The 21,221-nt window shown below is 40.6% G+C and overlaps 1 protein-coding gene across 1 annotated transcript in view; it reads left to right on the forward strand.

Moving 5' to 3' along the window:
• ADARB2 (adenosine deaminase RNA specific B2 (inactive)) overlaps positions 1-21,221 on the forward strand; it is a 432,280-nt gene that overhangs the window by 345,316 nt on the left and 65,743 nt on the right. The window contains exon 4 of the mRNA XM_073334472.2: positions 358-472. Within this exon, the coding sequence (XP_073190573.1) occupies positions 358-472 (115 nt within the window). The remainder of the gene's footprint in view (positions 1-357; positions 473-21,221) is intronic.

Below are 21,221 nucleotides of genomic sequence, written 5' to 3' on the forward strand. Positions count from 1 at the left end.
AAAAGAAAAGGAGTACTTGTGGCACCTTAGAGACTAACCAATTTATTTGAGCATAAGCTTTCGTGAGCTACAGCTCACTTCATCGGATACCCGATGAAGTGAGCTGTAGCTCACGAAAGCTTATGCTCAAATAAATTGGTTAGTCTCTAAGGTGCCACAAGTACTCCTTTTCTTTTTGGACTCCTGGTTGAGAACCACTGTCCTAGGGAACCGTTCCTTTTATTTTTTTGCTGAGGTAGGTGGAGCTTAATTCTAAAAGTGAGATCTCAAAGGCAGAAGGCTGGTTATTAATCTCCAGACACACCCAAGTGCTTCAATCAAAGAAAGTGAAAAATTCCTTCTGATTGTGTCTTTCAGGAGTTTGCTGATTCCATATATCAAATGGTTACACAGAAGTTTCAAGAGTTGACAGACAATTTCACCTCCATGCACGCACGCCACAAAACCCTTGCAGGAATTGTGATGACCAGAGGTAAGATGCCCTTTAATTTCATTATTTTATTTTATTTTCCTGAAGTATTCTTCATGAATAAGGAATGTATTATTTACCCAGTCCACAGTACTAAAGAATCCCTTTACTCCAACACAGAAAAATGTACAGTAATGAGAGAAAACAAGCATTAAATATTTAAACTTCGAGCAGGTGCACAAAAAATGTATTGACAGTAGAAATATAGCTAAATTTATAAATACATATAAATATACCGTTTTCTCTTTATTCATGGGAGGAAATGCAAATCTAGCTAATTTTATTTCTCCTAATAGGGGTTCCTTTTTAATAATCAGTAAGAAAAATATTAGCTCTTTTATTTATCTATTTGTTTGTTTGTTTATTATTTTTAGAGCTGGAGCCATTTAGTCTTAGGTCTAATTTAAGACTGGCAGGTGAAAACAAATCTCAGCCCATTTGTCTTCCACTCTAAGTAAGCCTGGAAACCTAAAGCTTTCTATTCTGCTTGCATCTAAACACAGGAAATATTCAGTGAGGAGATGCTTGGATGTTCAGTTCTGTTAGCCTCTAAACAGGGGATGTACTCAACCTGAGAGCATATACTACAAAGACACGTTCAGCAGGTGGATAAAAGCATTGCATACATGGCCTTACTTTGTTTGTTTGCACAGGAGTGATTACCTCGTTTCTGGGCACCTTATGATATTTATGAGAATGTCACCATCCCAGATACTGCATTAAACATCATTCTCACTCAGAAGTGTGGAGCAGTAGATAGACTTTAGATATAACAGGGAAAACTTGGAGGTGAGAGAAATGTATAATTAATCCAGGCTTTTCTGTCTTGTTCCTTTCAGCAATTACATTAGCCAGATTCAACAGGGACAATTGTGCGTATTGCAGAACAGCAGGCTGGAGACAGGATTTCCCACCAGGTCCTTTCAAACTACAAATTCTACATCCTATAGACTAACACATAATTCCACGTACTTGTTGCCTCCTATTGAAAGGGACAGCATGAGAAATCAGCATTAGAATCACAGAAATTAGAGACAGAGTTGGCCTAAAATTCTTTTCCACCTTTTGTCAATGCAGTATCATTTCCCACCTATATTTCCTACTACTTTGACCAACCTACTATTATTGTTGTTGTTTGTATTGTGATAGCAACTAAGAGCTCCAGTCATGGACCAGGACCCCCATGGTGGTAGGCGCTGTACAAACATAGAACAAAAAGATGGTCCCTGCCTTGAAGAGCTTACAGATGAAGTAAAAGAGATGAGAAGGAGATACAACAGTCAGATGGGGGATCACTAGGAAACAATGAGATAATACTGGATAGCCCAGTAGGCAATGGTCTCAGTGCACCAACTGTCTAACCAATATCAGATTTTTTTGTAGGAATCATTGCGAGGAGAATTTTAAGGGCCTTGACGCAGGACAATGAGGGAGCTTTGCAGGTGTTTAGGGGAGCTCTTCCTGAGCATGCGAGGCCTCAAAGGAGAAAACATGAAGTTGTTTCTTTGAAAAAGTCTAGTTATTGGTGTCCTGAGTAATGTGGCTTCAATCACTTCCTTTGGGAGACTGCCCCACAAGTGAAACAATCTCATCATCAAGAAGCTTTTCCTAATATTCAGCATACATTTTCCCATTTATAACTTCATCTCATTCATACCCATAGTGCCACCCTGAATAACCCTTCTGCTTCCTTGGGACCCAATCCTGGCTCCACTTAAACAGGCACAGTAGAGCCAAAAGTACCATAAACAAAGCCATTAGGTCCATGCATAGCCAAAATAAACATAAGAGTAGGAGAGGTGTAGTGGAACATGTCCACTGCCCCCTCCAGCTCAACAGTTGCTGGACATGCTCAAGTTGTATTGGTGACTTTGCTCCCTTGTATGGGGAGGGTGGGAATTTGAGGAGTCCTTCATCCAGATCCTTTTGAATTTCATATGAGTAAAATCCTTTAACTGGGATTTTATTCTTTTGCACTTCACATTTCTCCATAGTCAGTACAAATCCAAGAAATAAATGTGTTTAATTTATCCTCCTAGGTCCATTCCTCCAGACTCATTATTTTAATTTTTTTTTCCTCTGAATTCTCCCAGTTTAAATTATCTCCAATTTGTCATTAGATTTTACTGGTCCCCAGACTGAACTCACTCCTATAGGTGTGCTCAAGAGAGCACTAAGCCAAAGAGAGCACTAAGCTACTAAGCCAAAAGCAGCCTTATCTGGACACGTTCTCCCTGAAGATTTGAGTCCCTTCTTGCATGAGCATATCTGCAAACCCATGGATAGGGAGGATTATTTGCCATTTGTGAAACTACATTTTGTTCTGTACTTACAAGGTTGTGCTCTTTTCCCAGTCATTTCCCAGAGGTAGCAAGGATCATGAAGTATAAGGTTTCAAAGGTGGTAGGGGTAGGTTTCACTCTAGCAGCAGACCTATGAATAAGTGCAAATCTCTTGGTTATTAACATGGAATCTGGCTGCTACTGTGGAGAATTGTAAAAGCTAAGCAAATAATAAATAACAATACCAGCAATAAAAATAACTCTAGTAATGTCTTATTGAATTTGGTGAGATACATAGCTCCGTGCATCCAAAACTCATTCTGTTTTTCCCTTCATTTCAATGTAAAGTCATATGGCTTATAAATAGAATTTTCCATGCTTGTGCTGTTTTCAGGCAAAACTTGTAAAAAAACACAATATGATTGTGGGATAACTGCCATTGAGATAATACAGCAGCTCTACAAACAAAACAAAAGGTGCAGCAAATTGGTTCTCTTTTCCTGAATTCTGGCATTTTTTTTCTGCTTTTTCAGATTACAGGGGAAACCAAAGAGAATTGCAGTTGAGTGCTGTGTCTGAGTTATGTTTCAGCACCAAGGGCAAATTCCTAGCTAGAAGGAAGAAGAAAGAGGAAAAAATGTAGAAAATGATGTTACTGAGTGCCTGTGCGTTTTCAGTAGTGATAAATTGCTTGTAGGAAAACAGAATTTCCATCCCATAGGAAATTCTGACATTTCAAAATTTGTTTGCATCCCGAATCTTGATGAAAAGTTGAAATCTTGAAATATTTAGCAAAATGGAAATTCCAAAATATTTTGATTCAAAAACATCAAAATGACTTTGTGAAAGGTTTCATTTCCATAATGCTGAAATATTGTAATGTAATGTGCATGAAACAATAAACTCAAAGCAAAATGTTTCAACACTATTAGAACAAAATGTTTTGACATTATCAGAGTAAAATATGGCAATATTATTGGTATGAAACAAGAAAATTGAAAGAAATCATTTTGAAACTGTCAAATTTGTTGAAATCAGCACATTCCCATGAAATATTCTGATTTTGACAAAATGATATTTTCAAATGGAAAACTGTTTTGTGGAGAAAAAAAATCAACCATCTCTAGTGATAATAAAATCCACAGAGAATTGCAGAAAATAAAGATAGAAAAGACCTAAAGTCAGTTAATCTACCCTTTTTTCCTCCAGGATCTTCTGAAATAAATTGTTATGTTTATTCATTTGTAAAAAAGAAAAGGAGTCCTTGTGGCACCTTAGAGACTAACAAATTTATTTGAGCATAAGCTTTCATGAGCTACAGCTCACTTCATCGGATGCTTATGCTCAAATGAATTTGCTAGTCTCTAAGGTGCCACAATACTCCTTTTCTTTTTGCGAATACAGACTAATACGGCTGCTACTCTGAAACTTAGAATCATCATAGAATCATAGAATATCAGGGTTGGAAGGGACCCCAGAAGGTCATCTAGTCCAACCCCCTGCTCAAAGCAGGACCAGGACCATAACTTATTCATTAGTGTAGCACAGTATTAATGTGATGGCCTTATTCTCACCAGTTTTACACTGGTTTAACAAAATGGTTTGTCCAACTCACTTTTACTTCAACTCAGAAAACTAGAAAGACAACCACGACAGAACTGTATCAAATACAGACTGTCAACTCAGAATATATAAGTTTAGTACTTGATGAGCAGTTTTTCAGGAGGAGGCAGATGGTATCAAATGCATATTCAAGACAGGGTGGCTAAATTATCTGGAACAAATTCACATTATGCTGTAGACTAGCATTGTGCAAAACATTATCTAGAGATGGCCAGGTTCACTAATCTTTCTGTGACCCTGGGATTCATCGTTTGACAAACCACATGCACATGCTGTCCGGCCCAACGTCCCGCAGCCTTATTGAGTTCTTCTGGAGTGGGTATGGACTAATCATAGAATCACAGAATATCAGGGTTGGAAGGGACCTTAAGAGGTCATCTAGTCCAACTCTCTGCTCAAAGCAGGACCTAATTCCCAACTAAATCATCCCAGCCAGGGCTTTGTCAAGCCTGACCTTAAAAACCTTAAAAACCTCTAAGGAAGGAGATTCCACCACCTCCCTAGCTTCACCACCCTCCTCATGAAAAAGTTTTCCCTAATATCCAACCTAAACCTCCCCCACTGCATCTTGAGACCATTACTCCTCGTTCTATCATCTGGTACCACTGAGAACAGTCTAGATCCATCCTCTTTGGAACCCCTTTCAAATAGTTGAAAGCAGCTATCAAATGCCCCCTCATTCTTCTCTTCCGCAGACTAAATAATCCCAGTTCCCTCAACCTCTCCTCATAAATCATGTGCTCCAGTCCCCTAATCATTTTTGTTGCCCTCCGCTGAACTCTTTCCAATTTTTCCACATCCTTCTTGTAGTGTGGGGCCCCAAACTGGACACAGTACTGCAGATGAGGCCTCACCAATGTCAAATAGAGGGGAATGATCACTTCCCTCAATCTGCTGGCAATGCCCCTACTTATACAGCTAAAAATGCCGTTAGCCTTCTTGGCACCTGTCACTTTAATCCTTACTGTGCAACCCTTACTACATATCTGGGCCACACAAAAATTGCTGTGATGGCAATAAAATGTCATCCTTATCCCTTGAGTATTTTGACATTTTTTTGGTCTTGTCCTATATCTTTGTGCTAGAGCTGTGCAATCCACCACCTGCACATTGCTCTGTGCTGGGAGGGAAGGGCAAAGGGGAATGTAGATGGCACCTTTGCCAAAGAGCAACAGGGCTTGTTCCTCTCCGCCCTTCTCCCTGTACCTCCACAGTCATCATGCTTTCACAATTATAGGGCAGAGGAAGAATGAGGCTACATTTTCAACACTAGTGTTAGTTTATTTGGAGTGTAAAATGATATTCGTATTCTAGAGGCAAGTGTAAAACAATGCTAAATTGAATGTTTCATTCAAGACGTAAAATGGGAGGGTAATGCCAAACTGGCCCAATGGGGGAACTGTTCATTGGGTCTCCCCTCTGCCAAGCCAGCAGCACCGCTCTGGGAAGTATGAGAGCAAGAGAGGCAGGAAAGCAACCCAGGAAGAAGAAAAGAGAGAAGGCGACTCAAGACCATCTGCAGCCCTAAGCAATACTTCAGCGTGCCACGCCCCCTAGAACAGGGGGACTCGCCCTCCGGGTATGTGTGTGTGCACCTCACCAACCTGGGGCATGGGGCTGCAGCACCACTGAGGTTTGGCTCAGCCACCCATGCTGCCCTAGGCAGAACCTATACAGCTGCCTAGTTTGCCTATAGATAAAGCATCCCCTGCAGGAGATGAATGAGCACTCCAACATGAGGGACTTTTCCAAACATCAGTCCAAAGGGGGTTCATGGCAAATCAAGGTTTGGAAGAAAGAAGATCCATTTCTTTTCAGAAGGTGATAGTTTAATTAAGGGGGAAAGGGAAGTCACTGTTAAGTGATGCTTTCTGGTTTATTGCAATCAAGTTATCATAGAATATCAGGGTTGGAAGGGACCTCAGGAGGTCATCTAGTCCAACAACCCCCTGCTCAAAGCAGGACCAATCCCCAATTTTTGCCCCAGATCCCTAAAAGGCCCCCTCAAGGATTGAACTCACAACCCTGGGTTTAGCAGGCCAATGCTCAAATCACTGAGCTATCCCTCCCTCCCAATGATTGGTTTCTCATGGGAGTGCTTCTGTGCATTTATATTCCTCCTTTCTATTTAGGGCATACCTGTGGTATGCCGTAAATAGAATGCCTCCTGTTTGCACCATAAGGGTGGTGTGCCTCTTTCCCTGCGGTCTGTACATTTCTGCTTCTTAGGCATAATTTGCCGATTATGAAGAGCAAACAATTGTTATATTTTTGTGTCCTGCAGAAGGGACAAGAGAAGAGAGCTTTGTGGTTTTGTAACATTTGCTATAAGACAACATCAGAGAACATTCACAGTGTTATTCAACCACAGATAGTTTTCTTTTGTGGACATTAACAAATACATGTGCAGGTGATGGCCACCCACTTAGCTTATAGACCAGGGAGTGAACCAGGAACGTTCAGAGCTAAAAGCATAGGCTGCTACAGCTTGAGTTAAAGAGACACGGCTTTGTAGTTGTGAGCTGCTACAACTCATATCCTCTGTGGATTAGCACAGAGCAGACTCTGAACCACACACTCTCCGGGGGTTACACATACACTTGCTCAGTACCTAAAAGTACTGGACATGATAAAGAGTACCTGTCACTTGCTCCATGGATGATCTGTTATTGCTAAAGTTCCACTTTCATAAAAAAAAATCTTAGGCCTTGTCTACACTACGGTGAAAAGTCAACCTAAGCTACACAATTTGAGTTACGTGAATAGCGTAACTCAAGTTGACGTAGCTTAGATCTACTTACTGCAGGGTCCACACTATGCGATGTCGACGGGAGACACTCTCTTGTTGACTCCCCTTACTCTTCTCGATCCGGTGGAGTACAGGAGTCGACAGGAAAGTGAGCTGTGGTCGATTTAGCAGGTCTTCATTAGACCTGCTAAATCGACTGCTGATGCATTGATCACTGCTCGTTGATCCCCTGGTAAATGTAGACAAGCCCTCAGAATCGATACAAACAAAATGAAACTGGTATTTAAACACTGTTTTCCCATTGTGTTTGATAAACCTTAACAGTTTAAATACATGTAGAAACTTTTTTGTCATCTTTCCTGCTAAAAATGAAGCATTAAGTTCAGTGCTCTTCACAGTGGGGGACATTCATGGAAAAATGTTATAAGTTGATTTCTCAATTCAATTTTGTGTGTGTGTGAGAAAGAGAAAGCGAGAGAGAGAGAGGCTGACAATCACTTTGATCTTAAAAGCAAACTAGGAGGTCTTTTCAGTTATCTATATGAAATAAAGATGAACTGGCCAAAAGAGCCCTAAACAGCAATTTCATGCTTCGATGAAAGATGGGACATTATCATCTGTTATCTCATGGAATTGATCTTAATAATTGCTAAGGAGAATAACAGAAAAAAAGGGGAAGTCTGCAATATGTCTCCATGGATCTTTCCAGTCATATTAAGATTAAAAAAAACCTGACCTCTAACTACAATCAAGAATATTGATGGGCAATTAATTTCTAGTCCATACTTTAAACAGGGAAGACGGAAACTAGTAAAATACAGCAGCAGATTTGTAACATTTACATTATAAATATGCAGGATACCAAAGCTGATTCGTGTCAAATACTGGCATCATCAAAACCGGGTAGGCCATCTACAAACCTGTCCCATGAATAATATCCCAGAAGAGTATTAGATACTGGGTAAATTTTTCAAAAGCCCTAAGTTACTTAGGCTTCTCCATCCCATTTTCAAGAACTGATTTAGGCACTTAAGAACCTGCATACCATTGATTTTCAATGAGAATGGGGAGTTAGGCATCAAACCTGTTTAGGTGCTTTGAAAATCCCACTAGGCTCCTATCTACATCTTTGGGCACCTAAATATCTTTTAAAAAATCTGTCCCTATGTCAGTTAGGTGCTTTTGAAAATTTTACCAACTCTTTAGAAATGCTTAAACTCTGTGGTGTTGGGGCTCTCTAGATATACTTAGACAGCTAGGAATAGATTAGATTAGAAGTCATGTACCTAGCCTTGTTTTTTTAAAATCTGTTTTTCTTTGTATATGAGCCTTATCCTGTTCATCTGCAGCTTAATGGTAAGTACTCCAAACTCTGTAACTGAGTGGTTGAATCCCACAGATCTGAATTTCACAATTCCAGTTTATAGTGGGCTGAACAGGAACCCCAGACCCAAACACTAGATTGGGTTTTGAAATCTGGGCTCAAATGAGATCAGAATTGGCAGTTGATACAGTCAATAACAGTGTGAAAGAGAAGATGTATATCAAGTAACATTTTAGCTTTATGATCTTGCTTAGGAAATGTGAAACGTAGCATACCCCAGAGCTTTATTTTCAGAAGTGTAAGAAAAGGCTTCAGCTAGGCAGAAGGATCAGCACCTAAGCTGAAGAAACCTTTGTGATGAAACTCCAGCTCATGCGAAACTTACTTGAATTCAGATTTTCTTAACTCCAGAACTCGTTGAAAAATTGATTCAGGTTTGTTAACCTGGGCCCTATTTTCAGCAACCATAGCCCAGGGTTTCAATGTGAAAGAAGGGGAAACTTGGCAGTCTTGACCAAGTTGCATTTTGAGTTTGTTCGAACCTGAAGCCACACGAACTCAAGATTTAAAAAGCTAGGGGGAAAAAAAAGACCTTGTCTACACGTAAAAGTCCCCAGTGCATATGCAGTTATATCAGTATAATGGTGCTAATGTCAGTACAGTTTATTCCCATACATAAAGGGAAATAAACTGTACTGGTAAAAGGCACTTTTACTTCAATAAAACTGTGTCCATACTAGGGGGTGTACTGGTATAACTATATAATTAAAAAAATCATACCCCTTACCAAAATAATTATATAACTACAAAAACTGTGTGTAGATCCGGCCACAGTTTTGCATCACTCTAGTTAGCTAATATTGTTGATCATTTGTCAGAACAGGCATAGTAAAAAAAAATTACAAATAAACCCTCTGGTGCTGGGACTAAATGTGTAAACTCATGACCAGATCTAAACTTCAAACTGTAATCAAAGTGGTCACATTTGGGAAAGTTTAGGTCCCCATCCAAACACTGCACCTCAGGCCCATCTCTGAAAACAGTGACATTCAGGTGCAAATAGAAACAAATAAAGGACAAAGGTTACTTTTAATATTCAAAAACTTAAGAAAATGATAAATATATTTGAAAACAAAATATTTGAAAATCCATTCCGCTTTTGCTCAACAGCGAACTTGAGTTAAGGATTCTGTTTTCCCTACTGTAGTTAAGGATGATGATCTTACCACACATAAAGAAGTGTAAGAATGTAGCTTTGTTTACTGCTTAGGTGTCAGTGATGCTACCTTCTGTAGGAGAAACACAGATTTCTGAACTCAGGTATAGGCAGGGAAAAATGCTTCATTTCACCTTTAAAGTAAAATGGGGACTTTGCTGTAAGTCCCTGCATGGTTTTATCCCTGAGGAGGAAAATTGTGTTCAGAGTCTCAAAAGTGTAGGAGGGCACAAGAACAGGAGGACTTGTGGCACCTTAGAGACTAACAAATTTATCAGAGCATAAGCTTTCGTGGGCTACTTCATCGGATGCATAGAATGGAACATATAGTAAGAATAAATATATATATACATACAGATAAGTTGGAAGTTGCCGTACAAGCTGTGAGAGGCTATGCCTATGGTAATATTGACTCCGTCAGTATTAACTTAGGCAAAGAATCCTATGAATTTGGTGAGGGGATCAAGTGTGCAGACCACCTATTTCTGCTCTAGTCTGCCTGATCCCCTGTAGATTTTCAACACCATAGAGGGGCAGGAAAAGGGAGAATGGTGCTACAGAGGTAGTATTGTCTCTTTCCATGCTCCCCAGGAGCAAATCCACTTGGATTTCATCCTTTCCATCCACAGAAGGGAGGAATGAAATGAACCATAGAAATTAGAATGGAAAAGACTGCTAAGTCATCCAGTCTATTCCCCTGCAAGAGCAAGATTGTTTCCTATAGTACATTCCTGAATACTTTTTCCAGTCTAGATTGAAATGACTCAATTAGCAGTGCGGCTCTCAATACTATCCCTGGGAGACCATTCCCATGTAATAGAGCTCATTGTTAATAATTCTCTCCCATTATTCAGCCTGCCATTTACTTTCCATGATTTGATCCCATTGCTCTTAGTTATAACTCTTTGTGTCACCCTAAAAATATCCCCCATTCAGTTTGCACCCTTCAAATACATGCAGAAGTGTATCCTATTCCCTTAGTTGTCAATTAGCAATGCTATACATATTTAATTATTTTAACCTCTTCTGAGTTAGTCTCCTCCACAGCCTCTTAATCAGTTTTGTTCCTGTTTTCTGATCTACCTCAAGTTTGTCAACATCCCTGTCTGGCCAATTCTCTGTCTTATAGTGCTGTATGACCCAAGACCTAGCTTCTTCTTGTTAAGAATGACACTTGCTGAAATGAAATGCATAGAGTCAGGTAGAAAATGTACCTGAAGGTCTGTTCTTTTTTAGACATCCATGGATCTGAGCCAGCAGGTCAGAATGGGCTTAGTTCATAAAAGGATTTTGCTTTAAAATGAATTGGATTTGAAGAGCTCATTTCACAAAGAAATGTCTTGGTAGCAAGGGCTGTTCAACATGTCTTAGCAATATCAGTTCTCATACACGGAGAAGCCGGCTGTTGTTACTGCCACGATGGGATCCGAGTTCAGGACAGAGAAGAGTGAATCCTTGTTCCATCTCTGACAGGGGTTGAGCATGTCTTTGAGATGGCTTCCTCCAGCGAGCTGATAAAGTCCAGCTCTACACAGCAAAGGAGGAGTTACCTGAGCACACGACCTGAGCATGGAAAGAAGGGAGAATAAGCCAGGGAGAACATGTGAGGATCCCATATTTCTACTGTTCCCACCCGCAGTAGAAATATGATGTAATATTCACTTTCAGATAACTCACACCAGGAAGAGATCAGGAGAAGAAATCACTACGCAACCACAGCATTTCAAATATCACTGATGTTCACTAGCCATTGTAGGGCCACATCTACATTACTTTGTGCACCCAAAAATGCCATTGAACTCATTGTTGACCATTTTTTCCCTGACGTTCAGCCACCCTTTGTTCAGATTCATTCAGTAACTCCTTGAGGCACTCTTAACATTCCTGTTCCTCCTTTGGCCTTGTCTGCACTAGGGATTAGTTCTAAAACATCCCATCATTGCTGCCACTGGTTCAGCTCCACCAATGGCAGCAATCTCAGGAGCGTTAACTTAGACCCCCCATGGGGTCACTAGGATTAGATCACATGATCATTAGAACCACAGCAGCTGGTGTCACTGTTACTACCACTGGTGGAGTTGAAATAGTGATAGCAAAGGTGGGGATAAAGAGAAAAAGGGTAGCATAGACACAGCCTTTGGGTGTACCCCTTCCAGATAGCTGCAGACAGTTATGCTTTCCTATCTGACTGATTGTATCTACCCGTTGTCCCTTGTCTTACACATAGATTGTAAGCTCTTTGGGGGGCTGGGTTTTTTTTGTTCTCTGTAGCTCCTAGATGCTACCACAATACAAATAAAATAATAATAATAATAAATAAACAATTAATATGCAATAAGAGTATGGGGTTTGCAAAGTGTGGTCTACCTAGCTTATGTCTGTTACGATTGTTTTTCTCTATAGACAGAGAAAAGTTCCCCTTCTCTGCTGCAGAAGCAGCTGCCATTTTGTGTTCAGATCCCACCTGCTACATAGGAGATACACGGACAGACCCCAGCCTTTCAATCTGCTTTCTGTGGGTAGATCCCTCTGTCTGCGCAGAGCCTCCATGACTTCAGTGGGACTCTGAGTAGGCACACGTCTTGCCAATGTGGTTCAGATTGCAGGATCAGGGTCCTGGTGTGCTTTCCCATGGAGGACATACAGCACTTTTATCCTTTCTTGTCTTGATGTTCTCTTATTATAAAGTGAAGGTCATTCGACTGATAATATATGGTTGCTATGGAACAACATAATGCAAAGGGATGCAGGATTTGTCGGATGCTACATCAGTAGCTTCAAAAAAATTTCATTTCCTAAAAACAAGACAGAAATGGAACCCTCATCCTCTTCTACAGTGGATAGAGAATGAAAAATAAATCAGTGTGTGATCACAGCTCTATTAAGCTGTTTCAGAAATGATTCCAAATACATTTAACAAAAGAGAATCCTTTTGATTGATTTGTTAAAAAAAGCAAAGAAAGAACACAAAATTATTGCTTATCAGCAAGAGAAGCAGCACCATTTAAAATAACATGAAATTGTACCCAATGAATTATTCACGAGGGCTGACTTTACACTATCATTATTCCTGGCTTTGCTTTTTCGTGAATAGTAGTTTGTGTCAGTTGTCTCCAACCTAATAAAAGAGGTGGATTTTTTTCTTAATTAATCAAGCCTGATTTATCTGATTTTTTTTTAAAATTCACGACGAACAAGTTCCTAATACGGTCTTTACAGTGTCATGTTGAAAAGGAAGATAGATTTCTTTCTTGCTAGTAAGTCCTAAAATGTGCAGTGAAGTGCATGCTTACGCAGTAACCTTTCTTATGGGTGCAAAATATTAGGCATCCAGATAGTGAGCTCAATTCAGAATTGGTATTATAGATGCAACTCAGTTGACCTCAGTCTGAATTTAGTCAATTGAATATTACACAGATCACTGACAAGCAGGCACTGCCTTTCTCTAATACATACAGTGGCTCTAACTCAGATTTCGAATAGTGCAGATTTGGTAGGCTGCAACTACCTTGATTGCAAGATCTGTTGACTGTTGCACCCAATTACACCTTGTGATTTTGAGTTTTCTTTTTAAGTTTTGTTTTCTGGGCCCCAAATGTAGATATCCCATATGTGACAACAGTGCACCAGACCTTCAGCAGACGTAAATCAGGATAGCACGACTGAAGTCATCCGAGCTATGCTGATTTAGACTAGCCGAGGACCTGGCTCATTGCTTTTACTGGTGGGGTTGTCCCTGGCAGCTGTGTATAGACATACCTGACATTTCTTGTAGTAATTTTTTTAAAGCATAACTCATAAACTATGCTACCTGTAGACTCTTGAGTTGTCAATCAGTTTCCCACATCTGGCTCATACTCTGACCAAACCTTTGCATCTCTCCTTGTTTACTGTCTCCACCTACTCTGTTGACATCTTACTGTAACATTTCTATTGCTGTAACTACGGTGTGTTGTGAGATATATGTAAGGAAGCAGTGTGGCCAACTCTCACGATTTTATCGCAAGTCTCATAGTATTTGATGTTTTACACATTGGCCCAGTTCCTGAAGTCCTAGGATCTCAGCCTTCATTTTTTTTAAAGTAAATTTCTAGCCCTGATGGTTTCTGGGAAAGGCTGGAAATCATGAAGCCTAGAGGCTCAAACACCAGAAGGTCAAATAAAAAGATCCCAGATTTATTATTATTTTAAAAATCTCATGATTTTTAAGCCAGTCTCACGATGTTTGGATTCTGGCTCATGATTTTTGAACACTTGGGATTGACAATACAGAGCACAGCACACTATAAAACCTGCAGACATTCTCCTTTATAATGAGATACCATCCCTTCTCCCAAGCTGAACAGAAGACAGCCAGGTCAGTATTTGGGTGAGAGAGCTCTAAAGAACACCAAGGTGCTGTAAGAAGTTATGTTAGTAATTCAGGGAGTGGCATTCTGTACTGTCCTAAATCCCCTAGATATTGATGTTGGATTAATGGTAGTACTGCACTGTCATGGAATCATAGAAATGTAGAGCTGGAAGGGACCTCGAGAAGTCATCAAGTCCAGCCCCCTGCACTGTGGCAGAACCAAGTAAACCTAGATCATTCCTAACAGGTGTTTGTCCAACTTGTTTTTAAAAGCTTCCAATGATGGGGACTCCACAACCTCCCCTAAACGTCTTTTCCAGATCTTATAATTCAAAAGTTTTTCCTAATATCTAACCTAAATCTCCCTTGCTGCAGATTAAGCCTGTTATTTTTTGTCCTACCTTCAGTGGATATGGAGAACAATTGATACAGTCCTCTTTATAACAGCCCTTAACATATTGGAAGACTTATCAGGTCTCCACCTCAGTCTTTTTTCTCAAGACTAAACAATGCCCAGTTTTTTTAACCTTTCCTCATAGGTCAGGTTTGCTAAATCTTGATCATTTTTGTTGGTCTCCTCCAGACTTTTTCCAGTTTGTCCACATCTTTCCGAAATTGTGGTGCCCAGAATTGGACACAGCTCTCCAGTTGGGGCCTTGACACTGCCAAGTAGAGCAGATCAATTACCTCCCATGTCTTACATCCAACACTCCTGTTAATACTTCCCAGAATCATATTAGCCTTTATTGCAGCTGCATCACACAGTTTACTCATGTTCAGTTTCTGGTCAACTATAACTAGAGCCCTACCAAATTAGCGGACATGAAAAACATGTCACAGACCATGAAATCTGGACTCCCCTGTGAAATAACATAAGAAAATAAGAATGGCCATACTGGGTCAACCAAAGGTCTATCTAGCCCAGTATCCTGAGGGAATGAACAGAACAGGTAATCATCAAGTGATCCATCCCCTGTCGCTCATTCCCTGCTTCTGGCAAACAGAGGCTAGGGACACCATCCCTGCCCATCCTGGCTAATAGCCATTGATGGATCTATCCTCCATGAATTTATCTAATTCTTTTTTAACCCTGTTATAGTCTTGGCCTTCACAACATCCTCTGGCAAGGAGTTCCACAGGTTTACTGTGCTTTGTGTGAAAAAATACTTCCTTTTGTTTGTTTTAAACATGCTGCCTATTAATTTCATTTGGTGGCCCCTAGTTCTTGTATTATGAGAAGGAGTAAATAACACTTCCTTATTTACTTTCTCCACACCAGTCATGATTTTATAGACTTCTCTCATATCCCCCCTTATCATCTCTTTTCCAAACTCAAAAATCCCGGTTTTATTAATCTCACCTCAGACGGCAGCCGTTCCATACCCCTAATCATTTTTGTTGCCCTTTTCTGAACCTTTTCCAATTCCACTATATCTTTTTTTGAGAGGGGACGACCACATCTCTACGCAGTATTCAAGATGTGGTTGTACCATGGATGTATATAGAGGGCAATATGATATTTTCTGTCTTATTATCTATCCCTTTCTTAATGATTCCCAACATTCTGTTCGCTTTTTTGACTGCCACTGCACATTGAGTGAATGTTTTCAGAGAGCTATCCACAATGATGCTAAGATTTCTTTCTTGAGTGGTAACAGCTAAATTAGACCCCATCATTTTATATTTATAGTTGGGATTATTCACTATAATCTGGTCTTTTGTGTACTTTTACCCTATCCTACACAGCGTTTCTCAGACTGGGGCTCCTGACCCAAAAAGGCATGGTAAGCCTATTGTAGGGGAGTTGTGGTATTGCTACCCTTACTTATGCACTGCCTTCAGCGCGGGGCGGCCAGACAGCAGTGGCTACTAGCCAGGCACCCAGCTCTGAAGGCAGCGCCCTTGCTGGCGGTGGCGCTGCCTTCAAATACGGGTGTCTGACCAGCAGCCGCCACTCTCCATTCTGCATTCAGAGTTAGGTGGCTGGAGAGTAACATCTGCTGGCTGGGAGCCCAGCTCTGAAGACAGCACTGCCAGCAGCAGCAGCACAGAAGTAAGGGTCGCATGGTGTGAACACATCCACGAAATTTTCTATTTATGCTGTGAGTAACCCGTGAAACATGTATGATTTCTCTGTGATTTAAGTAAACCCCTAATTATAACCTCCAGATCCTTTTCAGCAGTACTACCACCTAGAGAAGTTATTGCCCATTTTGTAGTTGTACATTTGATTTTTCTTTCCTAAGTGAAGAACTTTGCACTTGTCTTTATTGAATTTCATCTTGTTGAATTCAGATCAACTATACAATTTGTCCAGGTTTTGAATTTTAAGCCTGTCCTCCAAAGTGCTTGCAACCCCTCCCAGCTTTATGTCATCTGCAAATTTTATGGGCATCCTCTCTATTCTATTATCCAAGTCTTTAATGAAAATATTGAATAATACTGGACTCTGCGGGACCCCACGAGATATTCCTTCCAATTTGACAGTAAACCATTCATAACTACTCTTTGAGTATGGTCTTTAAATCTATTGTGCACCCACTTTATCATAATTTAATCTAGACCGTATTTTCTGAGTCTGTTTATGAGAATATCATGTGGAACTGTGTCGAAAACCTTACTAAAATTAAGGTATATCACATTTACTGCCTCCCTCATCCACTGGGTCAGTAACCCTATCAAAGAAGGAAAAGAAGTTGGTTTAGTTTGGCATGATTTGTTCTTGACAAATCCATGCCAAGTATTCCTTATAACCCTATTATCCTCCGGGTGCTTATAAACTGATTGTTTAATAATTTTCTCCAGTATCTTTCCAGGTACTGAAGTTAGGCTGACTGGTCTATAATTCCTTGGGTCCTTCTTGTTCCTCTTTTCAAAAATAGGTACTATGTTTGCTCTTCTCCAGTCTTCTGTCCTCCAAGAGTTCTCAAAGATAATTGCTAAGGGCTCTGAGATTGCTTCAGCTAGTTTCTTAAGTACCCTATGATGAATTTCATCAGGCCCTGTCAACTTCAGTACATTAACTTATCTAAATATTCTTTAACTTGTCCTTTCCCTATTTTGGCTTGCATTCCTTCCCTCTGGTTGTTAATATTAATTGTGTCAAGTATCTGGTTATCACTAACCTTTTTAGTGAAAACTGAAGCAATATAGGCATTAAGCACCTCAGCTTTTTTGATGTTATCAATTATTAGCACTCCTTCCCCTCTAAGTAGAGGACCCATACTTTCCTTTGGCTTTCTCTTGCTCCTAATGTATTTAAAGAATCTCTTCTTATTGACTTTTGTGTCCCTTACCAAGTATAACTCATTTTGGGCCTTAGCCTTTTTGATTTTGTTCCTACATACTTGTGCTGTTCTTTTGTACTCCACCTTATCAATTTGACCATGTTTCCTTTTTCTTGTAGGATTCCTTTTTGATTTTCAAGTCATTAAGGAGTTCCTGATGGAGCCATATTGACCTCTTGCTATTCTTCCTATCTTTCCTTTGCACCGGAATAGTTTGCAGTTGTGCCTTTAATATCATCTCCTTGAGGAACTGCCAGCTCTCCTGAACTCCTTTTTCCCTTAGATTTTTCTTACCATGGAACCTTACCTGCCAGTTCTCTGAGTTTGTTAAAGTCTAATTTTTTGAAATCCATTATCCTTATTCTGCTGCTCTCATTGCTTTCTTTCCTTAGAATCATGAAATCTAACATTTCATGGTCACTGTCACCCAGATTGCCTTTCACCTTCAGATTCGCTACCAATTCCTCCCTGTTGGTCAGAATCAAGTGCAAAATGGCTGTCCCCCTGGTTACTTCCTCCACTTTCTACTTTCAACTTTCCAAAAATTTATCACCAATACATTCCAAGAACTTACTGGAAATTTTGTGTTTTGACATATTACTTTCCCAACAGATGCCTGGGTCTCGAAAGTTCCCCATTACTCCCAGGTCCTGTGTTTTGGATATTTCTGTTGTTTGTTTTAGAAATGCCTCATCCACCTCCTCTTCCTGATTTGGTGGTCTGTAGTAGACCTCCCACCATGGCATAACACAGAGACTTTACACAGAGACTCTCAACAGGTCTGCCTCACACCTCCTTCTGGATCTCAGAACAAGTGTATATATCCTTCATGTATAATGCAACCCTTTTTCCCTTCCTGTCCTTTCTGAACAAGCTATAGACCTCTATACCACTATTCCAGTCATGAGACTTATCCCACCAAGTCTCTGTGATGCCAATTAAATCATAATTTAGCTTATGTGCTAATACTTCCAATTCTCCTTGCATTTATGTATAGACATTTAAAATGTTGATCATATTTCTCCCACCCCCCGATTACCTTCTTTTTGCTCCTTTGACCCTATTGTCATTTTCCACATCTCCCCCAGCCCCATAACATCTAACCCGATATAAAAGTCACTATTTTTATACTTACCTGTGGGTTTTTGTCATCTGCCCCCTGTGAACCTAGTTTAAAGCCCTCCTCACTAAGTTGGCAAGTTGGTGCATGAAGATGCTTTCCCCCTTCTTGGTCAGGTGGACCCCATTTGTTCCTAGAGGACCTTCTTCCCAGTACAGCATCCCATGGTTGAAGAAGCCAACGTCCACCTCTTGCCGCCCTCTGTCTATTGAAGGACACAGAAAACTGAGGTCCAACATCCTTTGACTTAAGAATAGGTTTATTAACTGCAGTGTAATTACCCTATTCCACCTGAGGTAATTATTTTCTGGTTTCTAAACCCCCTCTGCAGTTTCAATAGGATACAATTATTATTCTTCACTTCCTAAACTTTTGTACAGTATAAAGAACACTGTTAAAGGATTGCTGAGCTCAACTTCAAAGAGGTAGCTGCATTTCAATGGTGGTTAAAGAGACCCTGGTATATCCCTCACCAATCTCACAGGGGTGCTATGGGGCTTAATTTATTTTTATAAAAGCCACTGAGATCTTCAGATGGAAGGCACTATATAAGCAGAAAGTTGTATTACTTAATGGAGTATTTTTGTGTGAGAAAATTCACCCATTACAATTATAGTATATATATTTTGCATATGTATACACAATAAAGATCCTGTGGGGAAATCCATTTTTCTCTCCATGGATACAACCTGGTTTATTATAACTTCTAAGATTTCATCGATTCATATCAGGCTTTGGTAAAAAGCCCATGCCTTCGCTCAGTGTTTTTCTCTGAGGTGCTTGTTTCTGATTTTCTCATACACAGTAATACTTCCAGCACGGAACCTGTTTATCAAAGTGGGAAGAAAAGGGTGGAGAAACTTTTGTAATGCTGCCGTGCAGGCCCAAGCTGGTGGGCAGAGCACAGGAGAAAGGTGGGAAAATAAGAACAGGTTGAATAAAATCCTCAAATTAATATAATTTATCGATAAATTGGAGAGAATTCAGAGAAGGAAAAGACATGATTTTGGGGCTGGGGGAATTGATTTACAGCATGAGGGAAGATTAAAAGAACAGAGCCTGCATTTAGTGTATGTATCAATGATATAACACACACACTCTCTGCTTCGGAGAAATTCCCTTCATATCCTTGTAATGTAAGGTCTCACTTGAGAAGATATAAATTAGTCAATAGACTCCTGACCTCTTAGCATACAATATAACATAAAAATACCTAGTCTTTTATACTGTACTTGATACACAAAATAGCAAAATGCTTTACAGAGAAAATTAGTCATAAACCAGCCAGAAAAGAATTTTTTTAAGGTAGAATTGAAAAGGAAAACTCCCCTGACTAACCCAAGTAATTCAGGCAATTGATCCTGCCACCCTGGTACAGCATACAAGTATAACCCACTGGTGAGTATCGGTTATAGATCCCCTTCTGTGCCTGATCTGCTGACATGTGAGTCTGTTGCAGCCACAGCTGGAGAGAATTGGTCCTTTAGCGCAACCTATTGTAGCTCATGTTTGTAGCTCTGGAGATCCTCACTTTCAGTCCCTGCTGTGTTGGCCAAAATAGCAGCCATCACATAAAGAATCTGCAAATCAGGACGTAATCCAGCTCTACTGGAATCAGGGGGAGTTTTCCCATCGACTTCAATGCAGGCTGTATCAAGTCCAAAGAGCTGGTGTCAGAACCCAGAGCCCTGCTACCCGAGTTGAACCTGACGGGACCCAACTAGAAATGTTGAGTCCAGGTCAGGTCGGGTGGGAAAACAAGCAGACCCTCTCAGGCTTGGGTCAGGGGGCCGTCTCTCCACCTGCCTGTGGATCAGCATATGCACACACTGTCCGAAGTGTGCGTACCTGTCGAGGAGTAGCCGAGCCCCTCACTCCACAGTACATGCAGTGCATCATGGAGAGCTGGCCGGCAGGAGCAGGACCCGCAGCCACTGGCTCATGCAACTGCCACTGCACAAATCCCCAGCAGGAGGAGAGAGACGACCCCAAGGGCAGGAGACAGCGGCTCCTGTTCAGGGGTAAGAGTTGGGGTCATGTCATACTCAACCCCCCTGGGCTTGGGGTTGGTTGGCTGGCCTTCTGTCTGGGTTGGGCCTTTCAGGGAAACTGGGCCCGATCCCACGCCTAGGGATTCAACAGGAATTTTCACAGTGACTGCAAAGGATGGGAGCCCTTTCTGGTTAGAAATTCATTGTACCCACATAAGAGGTGGAATCCTGGCCTCACTAGAGTCAAAGGCAAAATTCCCATTGACACCATCAGGGCCAGGATCATGGCCTGAGCCTCCGAAGTTCTGACCACAGCATCCATTGAGGTTGCGGGTTTCCAGCATCACTCTTCGCCTTACTAGGCTGGGCCTGTGCTCGAGCTGGGAGAGTCATTTGCAAATATATTTGTCCAATAATTTACCCACTAATTTTTGCATATAATATTTTGAATAAAACATTTGGCAAATTCTTTCCCCCTTCACCCAGCTGCAACTGTGAAAAGAGTTGAATCCATTTTTCAGCCCACATGCTGACACAGCTCCCCTATTTCCTTTCCCCTGCTCCATTTCCTTTTTAAATTGAAAACTATTAGGAGCGTTTAGGCAAATAATAGAAACCTGAGTGTCGGCACCTCTTATAAATTGCTCACTAGTTACTTTTGCCCTAATGTCTTCTCAAATGTTATTTCATGCCAGGCTGTGAAGGGAAGAAATGCTTGAAGAACTCTGACAGTTGATGGGTCAGGAGTCAAGGTCATAATATAGAAGTTTGTTTCTTCTTATTTTTCAGATGATCTGACTGTAGGGTTA

This window comes from Lepidochelys kempii, chromosome 2 (assembly GCF_965140285.1).
Source record: "Lepidochelys kempii isolate rLepKem1 chromosome 2, rLepKem1.hap1, whole genome shotgun sequence".
Classification (NCBI taxonomy): domain Eukaryota; kingdom Metazoa; phylum Chordata; order Testudines; family Cheloniidae; genus Lepidochelys; species Lepidochelys kempii.